The 21,143-nt window shown below is 44.3% G+C and overlaps 2 protein-coding genes across 2 annotated transcripts; both read right to left on the reverse strand.

The window, feature by feature from the left end:
* Positions 1-700: 700 nt before the first annotated feature.
* LOC141027900 (protein NRT1/ PTR FAMILY 8.3-like) lies at positions 701-4,663 on the reverse strand. The gene is made up of 5 exons (XM_073505505.1): positions 4,381-4,663; positions 3,589-3,688; positions 3,058-3,275; positions 1,994-2,550; positions 701-1,670 (listed from the first exon to the last, which is right to left on the reverse strand). The coding sequence occupies exons 1-5, from the start codon at positions 4,441-4,443 to the stop codon at positions 848-850; spliced, it is 1,761 nt and encodes a 586-aa protein (XP_073361606.1). The 5' UTR covers positions 4,444-4,663; the 3' UTR covers positions 701-847.
* A 5,171-nt stretch (positions 4,664-9,834) lies between these two features.
* Positions 9,835-16,005, reverse strand: LOC141027899 (DNA (cytosine-5)-methyltransferase 1A-like). Its single transcript, XM_073505504.1, has 11 exons — positions 14,639-16,005; positions 12,981-14,466; positions 12,684-12,848; positions 12,381-12,573; positions 12,172-12,283; positions 11,937-12,084; positions 11,645-11,842; positions 11,279-11,557; positions 11,018-11,179; positions 10,673-10,891; positions 9,835-10,321 (listed from the first exon to the last, which is right to left on the reverse strand). Exons 1-11 carry the CDS (start codon positions 15,901-15,903, stop codon positions 10,181-10,183), a joined length of 4,368 nt encoding a protein of 1,455 aa, XP_073361605.1. The 5' UTR covers positions 15,904-16,005; the 3' UTR covers positions 9,835-10,180.
* Positions 16,006-21,143: the final 5,138 nt, after the last annotated feature.

Below are 21,143 nucleotides of genomic sequence, written 5' to 3' on the forward strand. Positions count from 1 at the left end.
CCGACGCACAAAGACTAGATCAAATCCCTCAGAGGATGAGAGATAAGAGTGCATCTCTCTACAAACTTGGCCTTCGACAGACATGTCGTCCCCTAGTGTCCATATGGTGCAAATGGACTGACAGTCCAATTCCACGATCACATGTGATAACGATCTACCATAGCAAGTTTCATAGCATCACGACAAGCTAGAATTCCGGCTATGAATGGGTCCTCCTTAGCAGGGTATTTAGAGCATCTCGCAAATAAGGACCCCCGATCATCCCTAGCCACCACTCCGGCTCCTGCATCTCCCGTCGCCTGGTCGGTCGCCCCGTCGCAGTTTAGTTTTACCCGGCCCCGCGGTGGTACCTTCTAACGTTCCTTTATGAGTTCATGTCCACTGTATCACCCCTTGGAATATCAAGTGATGTAATCAACTCATCAACTCCATTGATATTCAGTGTCTGGTATTGAGATTCTCCATATACATATTTCTATTGCTCCAAATTGCCCACATCACTGAAATAACTACTACAACATGCTCCTTCTTCAGAAAAGCACTGTCCAACAGATCTTGCTTCCACTTCAGGGGATGTAGCCGAGGCAGCTTCATGCATAAGCTTATTAGCTTTGTCAATCAACCACTTGGAGGGAGGGAAGATCGTGAGGAAGAAGACTGTGTTTGATTGCACAACACCCGTAGATGACAAATGGTATCATGTTGGGCTCAGCCAAGGGTGCTTTTACACGAGACGAGATATGCGGCATTGCAATTACCTGCGGCATAGTTTACCTTTGCACATGATGATATATACCACAGTACAATTTCTACACACACTTCGCCATATTGCAGAGGTCAATGAGGCTCAGGAAGCCTTCTTACATTTGTACCTCATAGCACAGAATACAAAGACTACTATATTAAAAAAACTCAGCCCAGCCATCATCAGGTAGAATCTATCCAAATGCCCTTCATTCAAGTTATCAGGTATCCACCCTGGGCTGCCTCCTCTGGCTGTGAATACTGGCACAAGGGAAAGGATAAATGAACTAAGGTAATTTCCAGCCGACATGTTAACAAGCGAGAATGCCATACATAAGCTTTGCATGCCATCTGGAGATTCATCATAGAAAGCCTCAGTTAGCCCAATATTGGAGAACACCTCGGCGACGCCTAGCAGGAAGTACTGGGGTCCTTGCCACATGATGCTCATCGGAACAGCCACCTTGCGGTGCACCAAACCTTCGGCCTGTGCAATCTGTAGCCGGTTACCCTCCACCAATGCTGCTGACACCATTGAGAACATTGAGAAACATAAACCAATCCCTATTCGCTGTGGTGATGTAATGCCATTCGCTCTGCCAGTAAATTTTCTAATTACTGGAACAATGAGTCTCTCATAAATTGGAACCAGTACAATGACAGTAATTGTATCTACACACTGGAAGGATGCAGAAGGTATTTCGAAAGTCCCGATGTGTTTATCCATTGCCATCCCTTGCTCTACAAATGTTGAGGACATTTGTTCCTGAACTGCAGCAAACAAAATCATTGCCGACCAAATTGGAAACATCCTGATCAGAATCTTTAACTCCTCAACCTGAGTGACAGTGCAAATCTTCCATTTATTATGTTGGCCAGGAGATTCACAGTCAGGTAATGTCACAATTGCAGCTTTATCAAAGAACCTGAATGGGAAAGAAAAATGTGACCACTTTACTAATTATAGAAATCTACTTGATCAGACTGTGTTTCAACTTCCCTTAACACTGAAATAGAAGAGAGAAATATTTTTTGTACGAATTTCAGTACATCCATTTTTACCACAATAGAAGTTTCACAAAAGTGTAAAAAAAATTCCCTTTTCAGGGATTCGAATATAAGTTAAAATGTAGCTTATAATACCATATTACTAGCAAATAGACTAATCAAGTATACTTGAATGGAAATTCAAAATAGAATGAATGCATAAATTATTAACTTAAGAGTCAAAATCTCAGCAGAGTATTACTCGAGTCCAGTTGTATGCTCCAATTTCCGTCTGCCTTCGATTGCCGAGCCTTGCCCCATAAACTCATAAAGAGCTGAGGAATCACATGGCAAAACTTTATCAAAGTTCCGAGTAGCTGCAATGACAACCTGGCATAGTCTTGTCAGAGGGCTTCCTCTAGGCTTCTGAAATCTATACACGATGGAGCCCAAGAAAAAAATACATACACCTAAAGTCACAAACAATGTAGAAATTGTAAAACCCCAGAGCCAGCCTTCATGTTCTTGAACCCAGACAATAACAGTCCCAGCAATCAATGAACCAGCATTGATTGCGAAATAGTGCCAATTGAAGAAGGAGCTCTTTCTGGTTTTCTCCACATAATCGGTGTCATCGAATTGATCGGCTCCAAAAGACGTGACGCAAGGGCGCTGTGCACCATACCCTAAACCCACCATGTACAAACCAATCAAGAATATGGTGTACTGAGAAGAGACTAGATGTACCCAAACAGTCCAAGCGTGAGGACCGGCTGAGATTAATTGAAGTGCTGCTGATAGAAGCAACATCATCATTCCCTAAACAACAGAATGAAGAAAAAAAACATAAGCAAACATGTTAAGAAAACTGAACTCAGATGTTGAATGCACATGTTAAGGTAAATAAAGATCTTTTGATCTCTTGCGATCAGGCATATAAGTTGGTTGCTAGTTTTCTTGGGCTGTTTGGTTTCTATAGCTTCTCTTTTGTTTTGTTTTGGTAAGTGCCACCTTTATGGCTATGTTTTCGCAGGTGTTAGAGCTTTGCGCAATGTTTATGTTCTTCTTCCAATACAAAATGACAGACAGTTAGATGCATGTTCGAGATAAAATAAAGTGTTGAATGCGCATATCATATCAGAACTATATATGCATAAGTGTCTTTCATCCGTCAGAACCGTCGTGATATCATGTACTAAAAACAAAGGTCTTACTCTTTCAGCGTACAGGATCTCCTTTGACAATGATTATTCAAAATATGGGCAGTCTTTGACTCTTTGTGGTCAATTTGATCATAAATAGGCATGAATAATTTGTAGCACTTACAATAATGAAAATCTTGCAGGCGATCAAAGCTGTCCGGTACTTCCCCAGATATGAATCGGCAACGAAGGCTCCAACCAGAGGCGCGAGATAGCTAGTACCTTGCCAAGTTGCAACATGTCTTGCAGCATCCAAATTTGTTTCATGTAGGACTTTTGTGAGATAACTGACTAGGTTTTTTCCAATGGAAGAATACGCAAGATAACAACAGAATGAACAGACTGCAACAAAGTAGTTTGCTTTTTGTTAGATCTTGTATTGAATACAGAAAGCGACCACAAAATTCTAGTGTCAAATTCAACTAGAGTTCCGTTCACTGACTGAAGAGACAAATTATCTTCACAAATACTGTTGGGATCGCGCTGGGTGTATGATATATGAACGCTTGAGTGTGAAGTATATTTATATTTTTTTAATGCTGTTGTTCAAATATTTATATTTTTTAAAAATGCATACAAGCATCTAACCATCACAATTACATGGTCTTCCAACAGAAGGTTACTTATGCATGAGCATTGTGCTGTACTGACTGACCTATGATTAAGAAGGAGGCCTTCCAATTCCCTGTATGTTTTCTGGAAGCAGGATTCCCACTGATGCAAACAGACCCATCACCTGTATATTCTGTTGTATTCTGCACTTCACAGTAAAGCAAAAGTAATCATAATGATAAATCTCGCCCATTGAATTTTGCGAAGATGTGGCAACAGAGAAATGTGCATTAAAGTAATATAATTAATGGTGCATTCACAGGTAAATTGGTATGAACAGAGGGAGAGCTGGTATCCGATAATTATAAAGGTACTATATGGTTGCAAACTGGGAGTAGTTTAGTCTCAAAACAGATGTTCTTTGAAACCATGAGCCATCACCTGTCTATTTCGATGCTGTCAGAAACTCAGAATAGACTGCATCCATGTAAGTATGGCTAATTAAGGAGAGTATACTTCCTTTATTTATATAGATTATACTACGTACTCCCTCCGTCCTAAAATAAGTGTCTCTAGCACAAAGTTGTACTAAGCTTAAGACAGTTATTTTGGGATGAAGGGAGTATTAAATAAGAATAGGCACATGGTTCAGAAAAAAAGGAATACCGAAAAAGGCTTTCGCCCCGCTTTATATATAAAGCAAATCACCAGAGCACAAGTTTGAAATTTAGTACGGCTTGCTTCATCAGGTAACTAAGCATGGAAACCGTTTGCTTAGACTTAAAGACACTGTTGCCGGAAGAGAGAGAGGTAGAGAGCGAGGGAGGGAGGGAGAGAGAGAGAGAGAGAGAGAGAGAGGGAGGGAGAGAGAGAGAGGGAGAGAGAGAGTACAAACCTCTTGTGATGAGCCGTCTCCGTCTAGCAGAGGGCTGTTGTCAAACTGATCCGTGGAGTCCATGGCTCTGTTCTTCTTACAGGAAGATCGGAAAAAGGTTTGGGAGCTGCTGAAGAGTTACAACTGTTTGGTTTCATTTGAGTTACAACTGTTACAGGAAGACCCAAAACAAGAGCAAGCAAGAGGAAGAAGATAACGTTAAACGGATGGAGCTGCAGGTCGGATGATGTCTCGATCTATGGCCCTACAATAATGCACAGAAATGATCGGTGCTCGTTCCACCTGCTTCGGACGTCGCATTCATCGAGTATATATATATATATAGACAAACATGCTGCAGGTCGGATTTATTTTCTTCCAAACCGAGGAAGAAAAGCAGCGAGCGCCGTGCACTTCTTGGTAAGGACGGGGCAAGGGAAAGAGCATTATTGATTCTGTACACTTGGAGCCCAGGAGTGTCCATGGACACTCACGGCTAAGGGCACGCATCCGCGTCCCCCGCTCCTCCACTACCTGTCTTGTCAGAGCATATACTTCAAAAGTCGATCGGGCACCTCTCATTTTGCTGCATCCGCAGCCGTCTACCTCATGGTCCTTTATATCCATGCAATGCATGCAACATAAAAAATTAACCTATATATATAGATCTTCAACGAAGTAGCTAGCAACAAACAAACTTAAATCAGGCATGCAAAATTCACATATATATAAGCGGTCATCAGGCAAGCAAATTAACAAGTTTGCATCGGCCGGACAGCACTTAAACATAAGTAAAACTAAACTAAACGGACAAGGGTGGAGGAAAGCCCCTTCTCCTTGCGGTGGCAGTGCTGCTTTGGCCCTCCGTGTAGGCGTTGGAGGCAGAGGCATGCCGTCGTCGGAGCTGGATCTGTCGCTGTCGTCCAAGGAGATCTGCCCAGCCAGCCTCTGGAGCAAGTGCTCCTGCTCCACGGTTTGCCGATGCGCCTTCGCCTTGCCCGCTGCAGAATACTGACAGTGAGCAATACTACACATTCAGAACACACATTAGTTGTAAAAATTCTGGTCAACTCATAAACTTACTGTGCAGCTCTGCAATTTGTTGTTGACATGTAGTTTTTTTGTTCTCATTTTTCAAAATTTGTCCGCGTGTTCAAAAAATGTTCGAAAATTCTAAAATTTGTTCACGTTGAACAAAAAAGTTCACATTTTCCAAAGTGTTTAGAATCTTGAAATTAGTTCCCATTTTCAAAAAAGGTCAAAGTATGAAAAAATCATGTTTCTCGAAAATTGTTCGTATTTTATTGACAGTTCAGAGTTTCAAATTTTGTTCTCATTTTTTTAAAATTTCAAAATGTGTTCCAATTTTTCAGGATTGTTCATGTTTTCAAAATGTTGAAAAATGTTTGCATTTCAAAAAGTATTCAGTTTTAAAAAACATGTTTGAAATTTTAAATCTATGGCTATTCCTACTTCTTCAAGTACCACGCTACTCATTAGTCACAAATGCTTGGCCGTGCATTTGTATGCCGCTGCGTCCGAGAGCATAAGGTCGTCTTGTGTTTGACTCCCAGCCACAGCACTAATTTTTGGAATTTTGCATACCACAGTCCTGCTGTTGGGTCGGCCCATGTGGCCATTTGTGTGTGCGTCCGGCTGCTAATTGCCGCAAAACGCGGAAGATAGGAGCTCCCATGGTGAAGAGCTTCAAAATGGTCCTCACGGTCTGACCTGTCGGGCCTCCTGTGGTGCAAGTACTATTTATTGTTGGACATAATTAGAATTGCCAATAATCAATCACAATTGCCCTAAAAAACCAATCATTCCGAAAATCCCTAAGAAAAAAATCTAGAAAACAGATTATGGTAACCAATCCATCAACAAAATCACTAAGAAAAAAAAATCTAAAAACATATTGTGGTAACCAATCCATCAACACTTTGACATCTTTAGTCTTGCTTTGCGTCTTCCCATTTAGGCACAAAACAAAACTTATGTTCCATGGAATTGTATCATGTTTGTTAATGCTAGAGAGACTCGTGTGCAAAACTAACAAGACTAACAATGGTCCAATCACATGAGATGTCATACAATTTTTTCTTCAACGTACATGGGTGGGACCATATAGGTATTGTCAACTCGAGGGAATGATTCTTCTTCTCGAAAGTTATCAATTATTCCATGCTTACTTGTTTTATTAATTTATTATTATTAGTTGTAATCATGCGAACTTGCGATGAAGACATGCAAGTTTATAGTTTGTTTCTTAGCTCACTACTTGGAGGACCAGAAAAGCACACCTCTACGCTAAGGGAATCACATCTGGTTATCAATTTTTTTTTTGGTCTTTGCTTGTTCATTACCTTGGTAGTAGAATCTAGTGAGTTGTTCTTTTTGGAACATACTCCCTCCCTCCCAAAATAAGTGTCTCAACTTCGTACTAGCTCTAGTACAAATTTGTACTAAGCTCAAGACATTTATTTTAAGACGGAGGAAGTATTAATTATTCCAATCTTACTTGTAGCTTCCTTTTCTCTAAACAATGTGAACCCATGAGTCATGACAGATATAGTTTTGTTTCTTTCTTAACTCGCTACCTCGAGGGCAGAAAAGGCATAACTCTCCGCAAAGAAAAGCACTTTCAATTGTCTATTCTTTGATTTCTTCACCTTATCATTACTAAGGTTGTCTTCTTTTCGATGCGGATTTGCGGCATCGGTGGCATGATTATCTCCTCCTCAAGAGAAAGCTTGGTCACATGATGACAATATTCTTTTTTCATCTTATCAAAGTGCTGATGTGACAATATCTCAGAAATGATCGCATGGATGGTTGTTGTACTTGGTGATTCCTCCTCAAACCAAAAGAGCTATACATAGGGCTTGTTTGGGACTGCTCCGCTTCTTCAAAATCAGTTTCGCTCCAATAAATTCACTTTGGAGCAGTTTCAAGCAGAAGTTGTAGCACTATCAAAGATAATGTTTGGCTTCCATCTAGCTCCAGCTTCAAGAATGTGAAATTTGGTGGAAAGGATCTATTTAATTGAGGACGGAGAAACGAAGGGGTATCCACTTACTGGTGGCAGTGGTGGGTAATTTCCACCCAACTCCAGCTTCTAGAGTTTTTTGAAGCACCTCCTGAGGAGCTTCATAAAAAACTAGAAGGTATACCCCAGATTCTAGTTTTTTGCGGAGCAGCATATCGTGGAGCTGCCCCTGTTTGGCTTGTGTTTTTCGGAGCAGAGTTGAATTTTAAAGAGCAGAGCAGTCCCAAACAGGCCCATAATACAGATCCCTCGGGCTTTAGGCCGTCTTTTTTACAAGTAGACTAATTGATCTAGTAGTACATATTTGCATCTTGCTAATGATCGAACGCATAGGAGATGTTCTAAAAACGTCTCCCGCGTGCCGCAGTTTACATGTGTCACCTGATCTAGTAGCCCTCGTCGCCACCTCCACCGGCGGCGTCCGGGTGCACCTCCCTTGCCAGGCGCCGGTACGCCGCCTTGATCTCGCCCCTGCTGGCCCCCGCGCCCACCCCGAGCACCTCATAGTGCGTCCTCCCGGCCGCTGCCGGAGTCGCCACCGCCATCGTCGCAGACGCCCTCGCCACCACGCACCGCCGGGCTCCGACGACGCGCCCAGGAAAGGGCACAGCTGTGGCGGCGAAGGTAGCCGTCGATGGTCCTTTCTCTGTTCTCGAAGACTCGAACCAAAGCAGAGTACTGCTACTTCTTCGTAGCCCTCCAAAAAAGGAAACTACTTCGTCGTTGTACTGTTGTCCGGCCTCGGTATACATTGGTATGTGATAGTCCATTTGAAATCTCTAAAAAGATAAATATTTAGGGAGGGAATAGTTATGAACCTAGTGACCCTCGCCGCTGCCGCCGCCGCCCCGACGCGAATGGCGACGGCGAGGCGCTCTCCTCGTCGTCCCCGGCCGCGGAGGCTGGGGTCGCCTTCTTCTCCCGCGCGGTGGTCAGCCGTCTGCGCCACGGAGAGCAGGCCGCGGGCGTGGCGGGAGGTGCCGAACGCGACGGCCTCCAGCGAGCTACGGCGATGCGCGGGCCAGGGCGCGGCGGAACCTCGTCTACGTCCAAGCCAGCCACGCGCTCGCCGCCCTCCTGCTCCTCTTCCTCGGCCTCGTCCACCGCCCGCGCTCCATGCTCTCTCTGCTTCGGCCGCGGCGGGGACGAACGGCGCGGCTTCGACGGCGACGGCGCCGTCCCCTCCTCCACAATTGATTCTTCAATTCTTGGCGTGGCTCTTCCTCTCTGGTATTGGAAGATCTCAGACAGTAGTAGTTGTGGTACCAATCTTCGTACTTCCAACGCTGCATATACTCTGTAGACAGGATCTCTGTCTTCCCATTTGCGGGGAGTTCTGAATCTTGTTTGCACTGCACTTGCTCAAGTGAAATTCTGGAGCTGACCGCGATGATCCCAAGCCGTTCCCATCTCAAGGGGAAAATTTGCAGTACTAAGACTGTTGCTCCAAGGAGCAAGCAAGTGTGTAAATCACTAAATCATCATCCCCCCTTGCTGACTAATGGTGGAAATAATAAAGATTGTGAAGTTCAATGAATCTTATGTTGTTATTATCATGTGCTGTGTGATTGAACAAACTAACTGGGTCGACACCGAAGATTCCTAGAGAAGTTGATACATGGATGGAAGGCGTCAGGTGAGTCGGGTTCGTATCGCCACTACAATTTCTTTCCTTCGCAACTTTGGAAGCAACAGTTGAATTTTGAAATCCTCGCTTGTAAATTCTTATGTATGAATGCACTGACAGGGTAAATTTTGAAAGTTGATGCATTAAACAGAGATTGGGCAACAAAGCGAGCTCAGGAGTTGGTTTCATGGTGGCGATTACAAAAGGTAGGTTGCTGCTATATTATCAGTTTTTCTCCCAACTTTGGAAAACAACAACTGGGTCTGATGCCAAGAACAGAAAACATAGAAACACAAAACTGCCTCCATTTTGGTATTGATTGCATCACAGTTGCTGCTTACAAAAAAGATTACACCTACATCCCTGGCGCTAACAGTCCGATCCCTCCATCCATCCGCCAGCATCCGATGTTTCTAATCCTTCTCTTACCAAGAGTACATCATATACACAACAGGCAGATGAATTCCATTATTTAGTGAACTAACAGAGTAACAGGGTAAGCGGAGACCATGTCTGAAGAAGTTGACACACGAACGAGATGGGTTGTGATTGCTGAAGAACTGAAGATTGAGAGCTTGGTTCGCGCTGCTACTGCTACATTTTCTTGCCTTCGCAGCATTGGAAAACAACCAACTGTTCAGAAGATGGTAATCCTCACCAGTAAATCCTTACTGATGTATGAATACAACAGCAGAGCAACAGGTCAACAAAGGAGATTGATTCTTACAAAAGTCGATGCATGAAACAGAGACAAGGCAACAAAGTGAGCTCAAGGGTTGGTTTCATTCAGGTGGCCAATACAAAAGGTAAGATTGATGCTATATTTTCCCTTCACAACTTTGGAAGACATTTGCAAAGTTGCAGGAACGGAAAGTTGGCATCACAGTTGTTTACAAAAAGATTACACCCCCAGTGCTAAGAGTCCGTTAGTTCCCTCTAAACTTCATCCATCCATCCAACAGCATCTGATGTTTTTAATCCTCCTCTTATGAAGAGTACATCAGATACACAAAAAAGCAGTTCAAGCTACCAGCCTGTATATAGCTTCAGAGTCAATTGCTCCCAGAACATACATATAGGGGCCAATGATAAATGAAGTCCCACTCGGACCAACCAAAAAAAGACAGGACTTGTATCATGCAGTGAACTTAAGCCAGTCGAGGCTTGGCGTCGATGGCTTGCTTGAGCTTTCTCCCGAGCGCGTAGGAGAGGGGAGGCGGCACAGCGTTCCCGATCTGCCGGTGCTTGCTCTGGATGTTGCCAGCGAAATGGTATCCATCGGGGAAGCCCTGCAAGCACATTCACGCCAGTTATGTCATGGGATTGCATCAGAGATCTTCAGAAATAAAGCAGCTGATTCATTCGATTCATGGTGTAATGCATTACATTCTGATCTGCTTCCAGATTGCAGACAAGGCAACTGTGATTGCACGAGCAGAGCACTATGATCTGATTATGATAACATAGCTCAATCTACTACTCTAGTGGCAGCTGTGAACTACTCTGAAGTCTGAACTAGACGCTTCATTTTAGTCGACAGTAGTTGTTGAGGCACCGATGGATGTATTACTGTGTAGTGTGCACTACAGTATATGCAGTGGTAGCATTTAGGGAGCATATATGTTGATTGTGTGCTTTACCTGGGATCGGGCGCACTCACGAACAGTGATGATCCTGTCCTGATCAGGGTGGAAGCACATGCCAACCTTGCCCATTGGCTGGGGATCTGTCACAGATGTGGGGAAATTGCCCTCCCAGTCCAACCTCCCATACAGGCCTTTCCACTGATTGTGCCTTTTGGCCGTGTTTGGCAAGCACCAAGGGATCAACTCCACCGTTTGCCCCGTCGATAGCTTCACCTGCATCCACAACATGATGAAAATCAGCTACCAGTACATCACATGATTGGCTACCAACAAACAAGGCGGTAGAAAGCAGCAGAAAAGGATTTCCGTCGAATGAAAAAGAAAATGGCAGAATGCTACCTTCTCATCTGGGAGGTCATGCCAGTCACAGCCAGGGCGCTTCGGGATGTGCTTGCACCTTATGAGATTGAGCTCGTTCATCTCTTTAGATATGTGATCACTCAGCGAGGGTGCATCGCCTCGAATCTTCTTCTGGAACCAGGAGACAGGCTCACTTCCATACTACAGCACACAAGGGAGAAAATTCAGCTTGTGCATATCAACCAAGAGCATTGACACAAGAGACTGAAGTGGAGTAGGGATGTACTGATATAAACCTACCGGTATTGTCGGTTTGCTGGCACCATTCTCCACCGGCGGCAGATCACCAATTGTATCCCTGACTGTTATAGAGCGGAAAGGAGCCCCTCCAGCAGTGCTCTTAGCAGCGGCATAGTATTTCCCTTCTGGTAGATTGATTTTCAACTCAGGGCTGGCGAAGACGTGCATCGGTTCAGGCCAATCAGGAAGGGTCTCCCCAGGTGCAGCAGCCCAGATGAATGCCCTTTTCCTGGACTGTGCAACGCCATAAGCACCTGCCTCTAAAATTCCAAACCGGACCTATGAAAAATGCAGAGGTTTAGAACATGTGAATATGAAGGAATGCCATAGCACAAGGACAAACAGAGGAGAGCAAGTGTCAGGCACCTGGTATCCCATCTCCAGGAGTGATGCTAGTGTCAGTCTGAAGGTCTGGCCTTTGTTGAATGAAACAAAGTTCCTAACATTTTCCAAAAGGAAGAACCTAGGCCGGAAATACTCCGCAAAGGACAGGAATGCTAAAATCATCTCACACTGAACTTTGCTCCATGGACTTTGGTTGAATCTGTTCATTCCAGAGAACCCCTGAGAAAAGATGGACAGAGTGTCAAGCAGCAGCACTGAAGATTAACAAAGCATCGAGCATTCTCCTGGCATATAGGTGAAGCAACCAACCAACCTGGCATGGAGGGCCACCATTGATGAACTCTACTTCACCTGGCACAGGAAGATTTTTAATCTTCTCATCTGAAAATTTAGCTGCCCGTTCAGAAGCCTCGGTAGTTGAGATGCAATCATCAACATCACCACACTTGTCCATTATTGCCCTGCAAAGGCAAATGGTCACATGTGAGTTGGGAGATACAGGAATAATAGGTTTAGTACGTCCAAAGGGGGGAAAGGTGGCTGCATACTTCAGAATCACATTGCAGTTCTCCACAAATACCACTGCCTCTGGATGATTTTCACCAAATGCATCCCCAGCAGGTTCTTCATATTCAATTGCCCATTTTGTACGTGATGCGCCTGTAAAGTCGAATGATCAGAAAGTATATGGAGGCCAAGTTTGTTCTATCTTCCAGCAAGCATCTAATAAAAAACATGCAGATGGAAATATAATTACCAGATAGCTGCAACCCTTCAGACAAACCTCCACAGCCAGCAAAAATATCAAGGGTTGCAAGACAGTTTTCTGGTGTCACATTCTTCTGTTTGTCAGAATCAGCTTGCAAATTGTCACAAATCTGCTTTCCTTTATTCTTTTTCACAGCATGTGCCTTCCTTGTCAGGATCTCGAGCTTAACATTGGTCGGTAGCTGGTTCAAAGACAAGACAGGCTCAGTCAACTATCTGAAGCAGTTTCTCAACAAAATAAACGCAAAAGTAACTGGAGAAGATCAAAAGCTGAAGTTTGGCAATAACTAACCTGCTTGAGAGCTCCAGTACCAGGATCATATGAATACTCACAGTAAAAGGCATGATCAACCACCACTGGAAGATTTGAGTTTGGAAGGTCATTCTTTGCTGTAACCTCACATTTCCCCTCTATCATCACAGCTGGCACACTCACTATATCTTCACTGTAGTATACCTGGATCAAACAAAGAGAACATTGAATACCAAATGTACAAACCAAAAGGTTATTTGGAATCACAGGTATTGATGAGGATCAACAATAATGAAGTGAACAGTAGACTGTAAACAAAAAGGCAAAGTGAAAAACCTCTCTGATGTCTGTAGAGTAAGCTTTCGCTGATGAAATATCATCTGGCCTGTATAGCCTTCTTACACTGACTTTGGTTGATTCTGGATTAGCTTTCTTCGATCCAACAGAAGCTTTGATACTCAGAAGATGACACACCACATAAGGCTTCAGGCCTACATTTCTTCCAGCCTTGTACGTCCCCTGACCCTCGACTTCAGAGAAAAACTCAGGCCTAATGTACAGAAAGTCATGAACATTGTATGTAACATTGTTGAGGAGAAAGCTGGTCTCTGATAATATTTTGAATTCATCACCAACTGCTTCTCGCTCCTCACAAGAACTACAGCGGCCAGTTCCAGTGCCCAGTTTATCAGAAGGGAGGGAGAAAAAGGCACCTTTCTCAGGACAGTATAAGCTTTTGCAGATATACTCCACAGGCAAACCTTTCCTCTTCCTGTCCTCTGCAGTGGCCCTCTCCATCTTAATAGCTTCTAGGTGCTCCTTTCTGCACTCATGGCCCCAAGGAATCTGCTGAAAATTGACGGACACTGATTCCTTGATGTCACTTGTTTCGAATTCCAAACAACTATTAGTAAAGAAAACCTCTCGTTCATTTGCAGCATTGCCAAGGACAGTGTGTGAACCCTTTTGCAGAATTCTTCCATGGATCATTTGTGTACCATCATGTTTCTCATACATATACTCAACAAAACACATGATGGTTTCTCCTGAATCATCTTCTAGTGTGACTGCCCCACCAACAGCAATACTGAGATCTCGAACTCTAGCACATTTGTACAGAACTTCTCCAGAGAGTGTTTTCCCAACTGTTTGGCCCTCCCATTCAATTTCTTTACAAGCATTTGTAGATGACTTTTTAGACCTCGTTGATGGCGGGGTCCTAAAAACAGCTTCCTCATCAACTTTAACCTCCACCTCAGCATCATCATCTTCATTCTCTTCCTGTTCCTCCTCAATTTCCTTCTGGTCATCATTCTCATCTCCCTCCTTGGAATCCTCTGGGAAATGAGTTGCATAGTAATCACTCCATATCTTGCTGATCAACCCTGTAGTTGTCGCACGCATAAGTTTTCTTTTAAGTATTGGGCCCATATTTGCACTTGGGTTCAGATTCTCTCCCCTTGTTGCCTGAGTTTTTTTCTTCATTGCTAGTTTTATGTGCCTTCGTTCTTCCATCTTCGCAAGAAGTCCTGTGATGAAGGCACTTTGTTGAATAGTCCTTTCTGGATAAGTTGCAAACTGCTGAAGAATTATCTGTCCATGCACCACAACATATCTTTCAACAAGCGCTGCATTTGTTGAAATAAATGCACGGTGCCCTTTCTCAAATTCTGCTACTCTCTTAACAACATCAGCGAAAGCAAGTTTGGAAGCGCGAGTTTGTTCTTTTAGAAGGGCGATGACACTGACAGCCAGCCTTGCTGTTTTAAGGACAGTGTCACACCATGGCGCATACTGCTTTGTTGGCTGGCGTAATTTGTACCTGAAATAATTTAAATTCATATGTGAGTTAGAGGGAGGTTTAATAGGAAGGAATTGCATTCCATGCATACAATAAAATATAGATTTCAAGACATAAGATCTTAAATGCATGGCAAACTATTGAGCAGGTGTGCTTATAGTACAGAATGAATTAGAGTTGCAGGAGTATTTACCAAGCTATGTCAGTTCGAATTAATATGCAGATCATTTCACCACCAAATTCTACAACCCATTCCTTGATTGGACTTAGATAAACTGCAATCCCTTGATCTTCCTGGCCAGATTTACTTGAGGAAGAAGACGACTGTGTTGACTCGGCTGTTGAACAGAAGTTATGATCATCTTCTCTCATAAAACCAGACCCAAAGATCACTATGTCATTTTCAGCACCTGCCTTCATAGGAACGAGCTCCAAAGGGATGAGTCTGGCATCTGAATTATACAGAGCCCAATTGTTGAGTATTCTTGTTGGCAGTTCCTCCATAAGCATGGCATCTTCGCTGTCAAGCATGTACTCATCCATTTCTACGCTAGATGGTTTATAGTATGCTGGCATTGGGTAGTCATTGGCAATCTCCGTTTCACTAATCTTGATGTAGACATTGTTCTGTGAATTTTCACGCTTGCCTCTCTGCTTCTTGTTCATCTTCCACTCTTCCTCATCCTGCAACAGTCTTGCTAATTTCTCATCTTCATCCTCATTTTCAGTCGCCTCCTTACATTGCCCATCCTTGATCGTCAGAGTTCCATTTGAAGTCATAGCTGCCAACCTGCTGAATTCCACCCTAGATTTACATCCATTTCTTAGGGAAACAAGAGCAGGCAGTGTGGACAGTATCTCATCATCGTTGTTTGCTGTATGGTCCAATGCAGTAAGCTGGTTATGGATAAACTCACCAATTGAGATTACAAAGTCCTTTCTCACCGTTCCACTGAATCTTCTCTCTGAATTAATGGAACGTACAACACTAGCAAGCAACTCTTCCAGACCCAGCAAAGGATTTCCGCCAACTGATCTGACTAGCTTTCTGTAAACTTCAACGCAGACATGGGCCTTCTGGCTGAAAAGATCAAAAAAAGACCGGTAACTACTTGCTGGCTTCACACATTCATAATCAGCTAGTTCGGTTGAGAGCCAAATTATCACAGTGCTTTCTTTGTAGCCAGAAATTGCCCAGTCCTTGATTGGCCCAAATCTCTCACAGCGTATTCCCTTTTCCCTGGGCTTTTTCATATCAGCATCAAAGGGCATGACAACAGCTGTTATGGAGATACCATCACTTTGAGACATTTCAAAAGGTTGCGGATTACCATCTCCATCATGCAGGATGAAATCACAGAGTTTTCTGCGAGGTTTCTTATCTTCAGGCCCTGTTTTTGTCAACCTAACAGCCTCTGCTTCCTCTTCAATACGGATTTCCTTGATTGTGACAAGCATATCTTCTTCAGACAAGTCAACCGCCTTCTGTTTGAAATTAGAACAGGCAGCTGTTCTCTTTGGTCTCTTGGAGACAATGGCGTCACGACCATTGTTAGTGGTACCGTTGTTCTCTTTATTAATATTGTTGTCATCCTCAACGGTCTCATCTTCAGTCTTATGAAGCTTAGGTCTGCGCCTCTTTGTTCCTGAAAAGCACAAAATGCCAGACACATTAAGAGCTGAACAAGATGCAAGAATATATACTCCCTCCGTTTGTTTTTATAAGACATTTCAGACAGGTTGCTCTGTACTGTTTTCAACAGTGTCTGAATGTCTAAAACGTCTTATAAAAATGAACAGAGGTAGTACATCAGAATATCAGATGAACCACATGCATAAGTATATTATAAATGGAGTGCATTCAAAAGACAGGAAAATAAATGGTGGTCAATATTTAATACTTATTATTATCAATATGAACTTGGATTCTGCACTGAGCCCAAAACTTGGAGCATGTCGTGATGTGCTATGCCTAATCAAATCAAGATGTGGCACTGAGCGCAAAACTGGGAGCATGGCATATTAAGGGCGTGTTCGGTAGTCCACCAGCTCCTGACTCCTCGAACTCCAGGTCGGGAGCTGGGCCGAACGGTTCAACTCCAGGAGTTGGGCCAGAGAAGCTGGAGTTTTTATCAGTGCAAAATTTGAGGAGTTGAGGAGCTGGGAAACACAGACTCCTCTAAATTCACGAAGCGAGAGTTGCCTCAAATTACCTTCCTCTGCCACCGCGAAGTCACCTGCGCGTACCGGTTCGAGGCCATGTCCGAGCGAATCACCCTGGAGGGGCTCGTCCACTCGTCTCTCCCATTCCCCTCCAACCCTAGCCGCCAGAGGTGGCCGCCCCACCGCTGACCACCTTGTCCGCCGCCATCTCCGACCAGCTCGTCCGCAGCGACGCGTCATCCCCACCGCCACGCTCACCCTCCTCCACCGCGACCCGGCCACCGCCGCGCTCCCCGTTGTCCGCCGCCATCCCCGACCGCCGGAGCAAGCAGGCTGCTTCGCGGAGCTCGTTGTCGACATTCTTCTCTGCCACCCAGACCATGTCGTCCGTTTTTCAGAAGGTCAGGGAAGAACTACCGGATCTGATGGTGATATGGTGATGGGCTGTGGGCTAAAAATACATGGCCGAATGGGCCGAATATGGTTTTCGTTGGCTTTTAGGCCTGCCAGAACGCTGCATGCCAGGAGTTGGTGCACCGAACAGATCGCTGGCTCCAGGATTTCACGAGAGAAGCTGGCGCTTGGAGTTGGGCGATGGAGTTGAGGATTTTTCCAGCCATGGGCAACTACCGAACACGCCCTAAGTGCTATGACTAAGCAAATCTAGATGTGGCTATCATATGTATCTGAGCAGACATGCGATTACTCCCTAATAGCTTAAGCTCTTTTCATCAAACACACACATATGTGTGTCATCTTGTACTAGGAAAACTTCAAGATGACACAGAACTTACAACAACAAAATCAAAACAAAGCAACAAAACCAGAAAGCCAAAACAAATAAGAAGACAAAACAAAAACTAGTTGGCTAGTTAGCGAAAACTAAAAGCTTACACTTGTGTATCACAAATGAATAAATTCTGCCAAGGCGCAAGACAAGTTATCTTGTATTAAAAACATAGACGTACAACCCAACAGGGGAATCACCCTGTGACTTTTTTAGTAAGAAATAACGCATGAGGCACCCTGTGGAGGAAGCACCCTGTGACCTTTTTAGCATCGAACGCGGGTGGGGTGGGCACACTTGCTAACTGAGGGGTGCTCGGTTCTCAAGTTGTCTTATGTTATACAAAACTCGACCCTATGTGGAGTTTTATAGTAAGAAGAAACAGCCCATGAGGCACCACACAGAGGCCAAGCCTCAAACATGGTGGGCTGGGCATGCATTCATGCAACTAGCCAATGGAGCGGCACTCAGTTCTCTTGTTGTCGTGCATATCCTATTACAGATTTGGTTAGTTACAAACTAGTGAACGACAGCTACTTACTATGTGATTTAACAGTTGCATTTATTTACTTTGATATCATCTATACTTTCCTCCAGCTGGAAGCTCATGGTTAACTACACATTATTTGATCTTCCACCCAATTTAATTATGCTCTAGCCAAGCTTCAACTAACTCATGATAGAAAAAGTAATTCTAGGCTTCTAGCTAAGACTCCCTGTGCATAGCGGACTTGTAAAATATATTGGCAAGTGATCAATTAAACGCCTGAGATGGCAAACTTATCAATAAATAACAATGGTATCATTCATTGCTTCATATGCTACACAACTTTTTTTTAGACCAAATACTACACCACATATTGAACTTATAAAAAAAAGAACAATATCAGGCTGTAGTCTGACAATGCGAAGACGTGCAATATTGCAGGAACTAATAAATTGATGCCTAAAATGTAGCAACAGAAGTAGCAAGGCAAACATACCTGCAGTAGATGCGGGACACGGAAATTTCGTCATAACTCCCCTGTAAAGTTTCATAATCAAGTAGATATGTCAGCTAGAAGTTGAGATAAATGTAGCAATAAAACTGCAAAATCAGGAGTTTGGCGGTTACATCATAAAGCAGCAGTTCATTAACATATTGACAAACAAGGACCTAGTTCATTGACACATGTAACAATGAAATTGGACACAGTTAATGACATCTGATCCAGTTTTTATAGCAACTATTGAAGAGACACATGATGTACAAGCCTACGGGGCAATGAAAGCATCTCCGGGGCGTAACAATAAGCGCGCCACATAAAAAAGGGTGCCGCAGTTGAACGGTATCAGTTTATCATATGCAACGATGTGGGAGCACATTCCGCATAACACGCTAAGGCAAGCAAATTCACCAGCATTAATATGCAAAGGCAACGACAATGTCGCAGGCCTGCCGACAGGTGCCTAGATCTCCTCATTGGAGCAAATAAATTAAGCCACTAAGCAACATTGACACAGTAATCACAGTTAACAAGGAGAGCAGCAAGGGAAACACCTCCCAGCTGATTTGATTCCAAGTGAGCAAATACTAGTTAGTAGCAGTAGCCACCAATTAAGCAACAGCGCTGCTGAGGTGCAACCACAACCACGGTTAATAAGGAGAGCAGCGCACAGGAGGCAGCAAGGGCCACAACTCCAGGGTGATCCGATTGCAAGTGACAACAGCAATTCAGCTACTAGTTCATCGATGAATGAGGAAGGACATGGTTACCTCACCGGTGGAATCCGCAGGTCTCACCAAGCTAGGGAGGGTCACACACTGACACTCACAGATCCATGACCGAGATCGAGAATCCTACAGGATATATCATCAGAGAAGCATCATAGTCAGAATCAGATTTAGAAATTTCAGCACAAGTCCCCTGTAAAATCCTATAATCAAGTAGAAATGTCATCTAGCAGTTGAGATAAATGTAGCAATCAAACTGCAAAATCAGGAGTTTGGTGGTTACATCACAAAGTAGCAGCCCATTAACACAACTTGGACACGACTAACAACATCCAGCTTATAGAAACCATTTAAGAGACACATGATGTACAAGCCTATATGGTAATGAAAGGATCTCCGGGACATAACAATGAGTGCACTAAATGTAAAAGGGACAGCGGTTGAACAATATGAGTTTTATCCTATGCAGCTATGTAGGAACACATTAAACGTTAAGTCAAGCAATTTCACCAGCATTGATATGCAAAGACAGTGACAACACCGCCAAGGCGCCTAGAGCTCATCAGTGTAGCAAACAGAATTAGCCACCGAGCAACCATTGAAGAGACACATAATGATGTACAAGCCTACAGGATAAGGAAAGCATCTACAGGACGTAACAATGAGTGTGCCAAATATAAAAGGGGCAGTGGTTGAACAATAGCAGTTTCATCCTATGCAACAAATGTTGAGCAGATTGTACATGACACGCCAAGGCAAACAAATTCAGCATCATTTAAATGCAAAGACGACAACCAACTTGCCGACAGGCGCCTAGATCTCATCACTGGGGCAAACAAAATTAGTCAGTAAGCAAACATTGAAGAGACACATAACATAATGATGTACAAGCCTACGGGATAATGAAAGCATCTATGGGGCGTAATAATGAGTGTGCCAAATATGAAAGGGTCAGCGGTTGAACAATATAAGTTTATCCTATGCAACTATGTGGGAGCACATTCTGCATAACACGCTAAGGCAAACAAATTCACCAGCTTTAACATGGAAAGACGACGACAATGTCGCCGACTTGCCGACAGGCACCTAGATCTCATCACTGGAGCAAACAAATTAAGCCACTAAGCAACATCGAAACGGTAAGCACAGTTTTTTTTTTTGACAGGAAACGGTAAGCACAGTTAACAAGGAGAGCAGGAAGGGCTACAGCTCCCATCTGATTTGATTCCAAGAGATCACATACTAGTTAGTAACAATAGCAGCTAATTAAGCAACAGCGCTGCGATGCAGCCTCGCCGAGAGTTAATAAGGAGAGCAGCGCACAGGAGGCAGCAAAGGCAACAAATTTCATTCCTAGTGAGTACAACAATAATCCAGTAACTAGTTCATCAACGGTTGAGGAAGGACATAGCTACCTCGCCGGCCGGTGCAATCCACAGACCCAACAAGGGAAGGAAGGTCGCAGCACTCACAGATCCACCGCCGAGATCGAGAATCCTGCTCAACAAACACACGGGATATGCCATCAGAGAAGCATCGGAATCACAAGTGAAAATGCGAACGCAAACACAGCTAGCGATGCCACCATAGATGGAGCATGGAAGCACAGCCAGCCATCCAGATTCGAACCAGCTGGGGCGACGAGCGAGACGCCGATCGAGCACACAGAGCGGGCGGGGCTAGCAGCTGGGCCGAGCGAGAGCAGATCGACGGGAATGCGGGGAGGCGCCGGCGCGGCCTAAGGGGGCGCACGGCTGCACGGAAGAGAGAGGCAGCATCTAGCGAAAGCACGCGCATGCTCGCTGCTGGCCTGCCCGGACGGCGATCATCCATCCATCCATCCAATGCGACACGAGCAAGCACGCAGACACGCAGAGTCGCAGACAAGGCAAGGCGGAAAACCCGGCCCCGGTCGGAGGCGACGGACGAGGTCCCTGGCCGAGGTTGGCCGATATTTCCGTACCCCACGCCGACGACGAGCATCGGCCAGCCCGGCCGTCTACGTACCCCCGCCGGGGAGCCCAAAATCACCGA

The sequence above is a fragment of the Aegilops tauschii genome, chromosome 7, assembly GCF_002575655.3.
Source record: "Aegilops tauschii subsp. strangulata cultivar AL8/78 chromosome 7, Aet v6.0, whole genome shotgun sequence".
In the NCBI taxonomy this organism is placed as follows: domain Eukaryota; kingdom Viridiplantae; phylum Streptophyta; class Magnoliopsida; order Poales; family Poaceae; genus Aegilops; species Aegilops tauschii.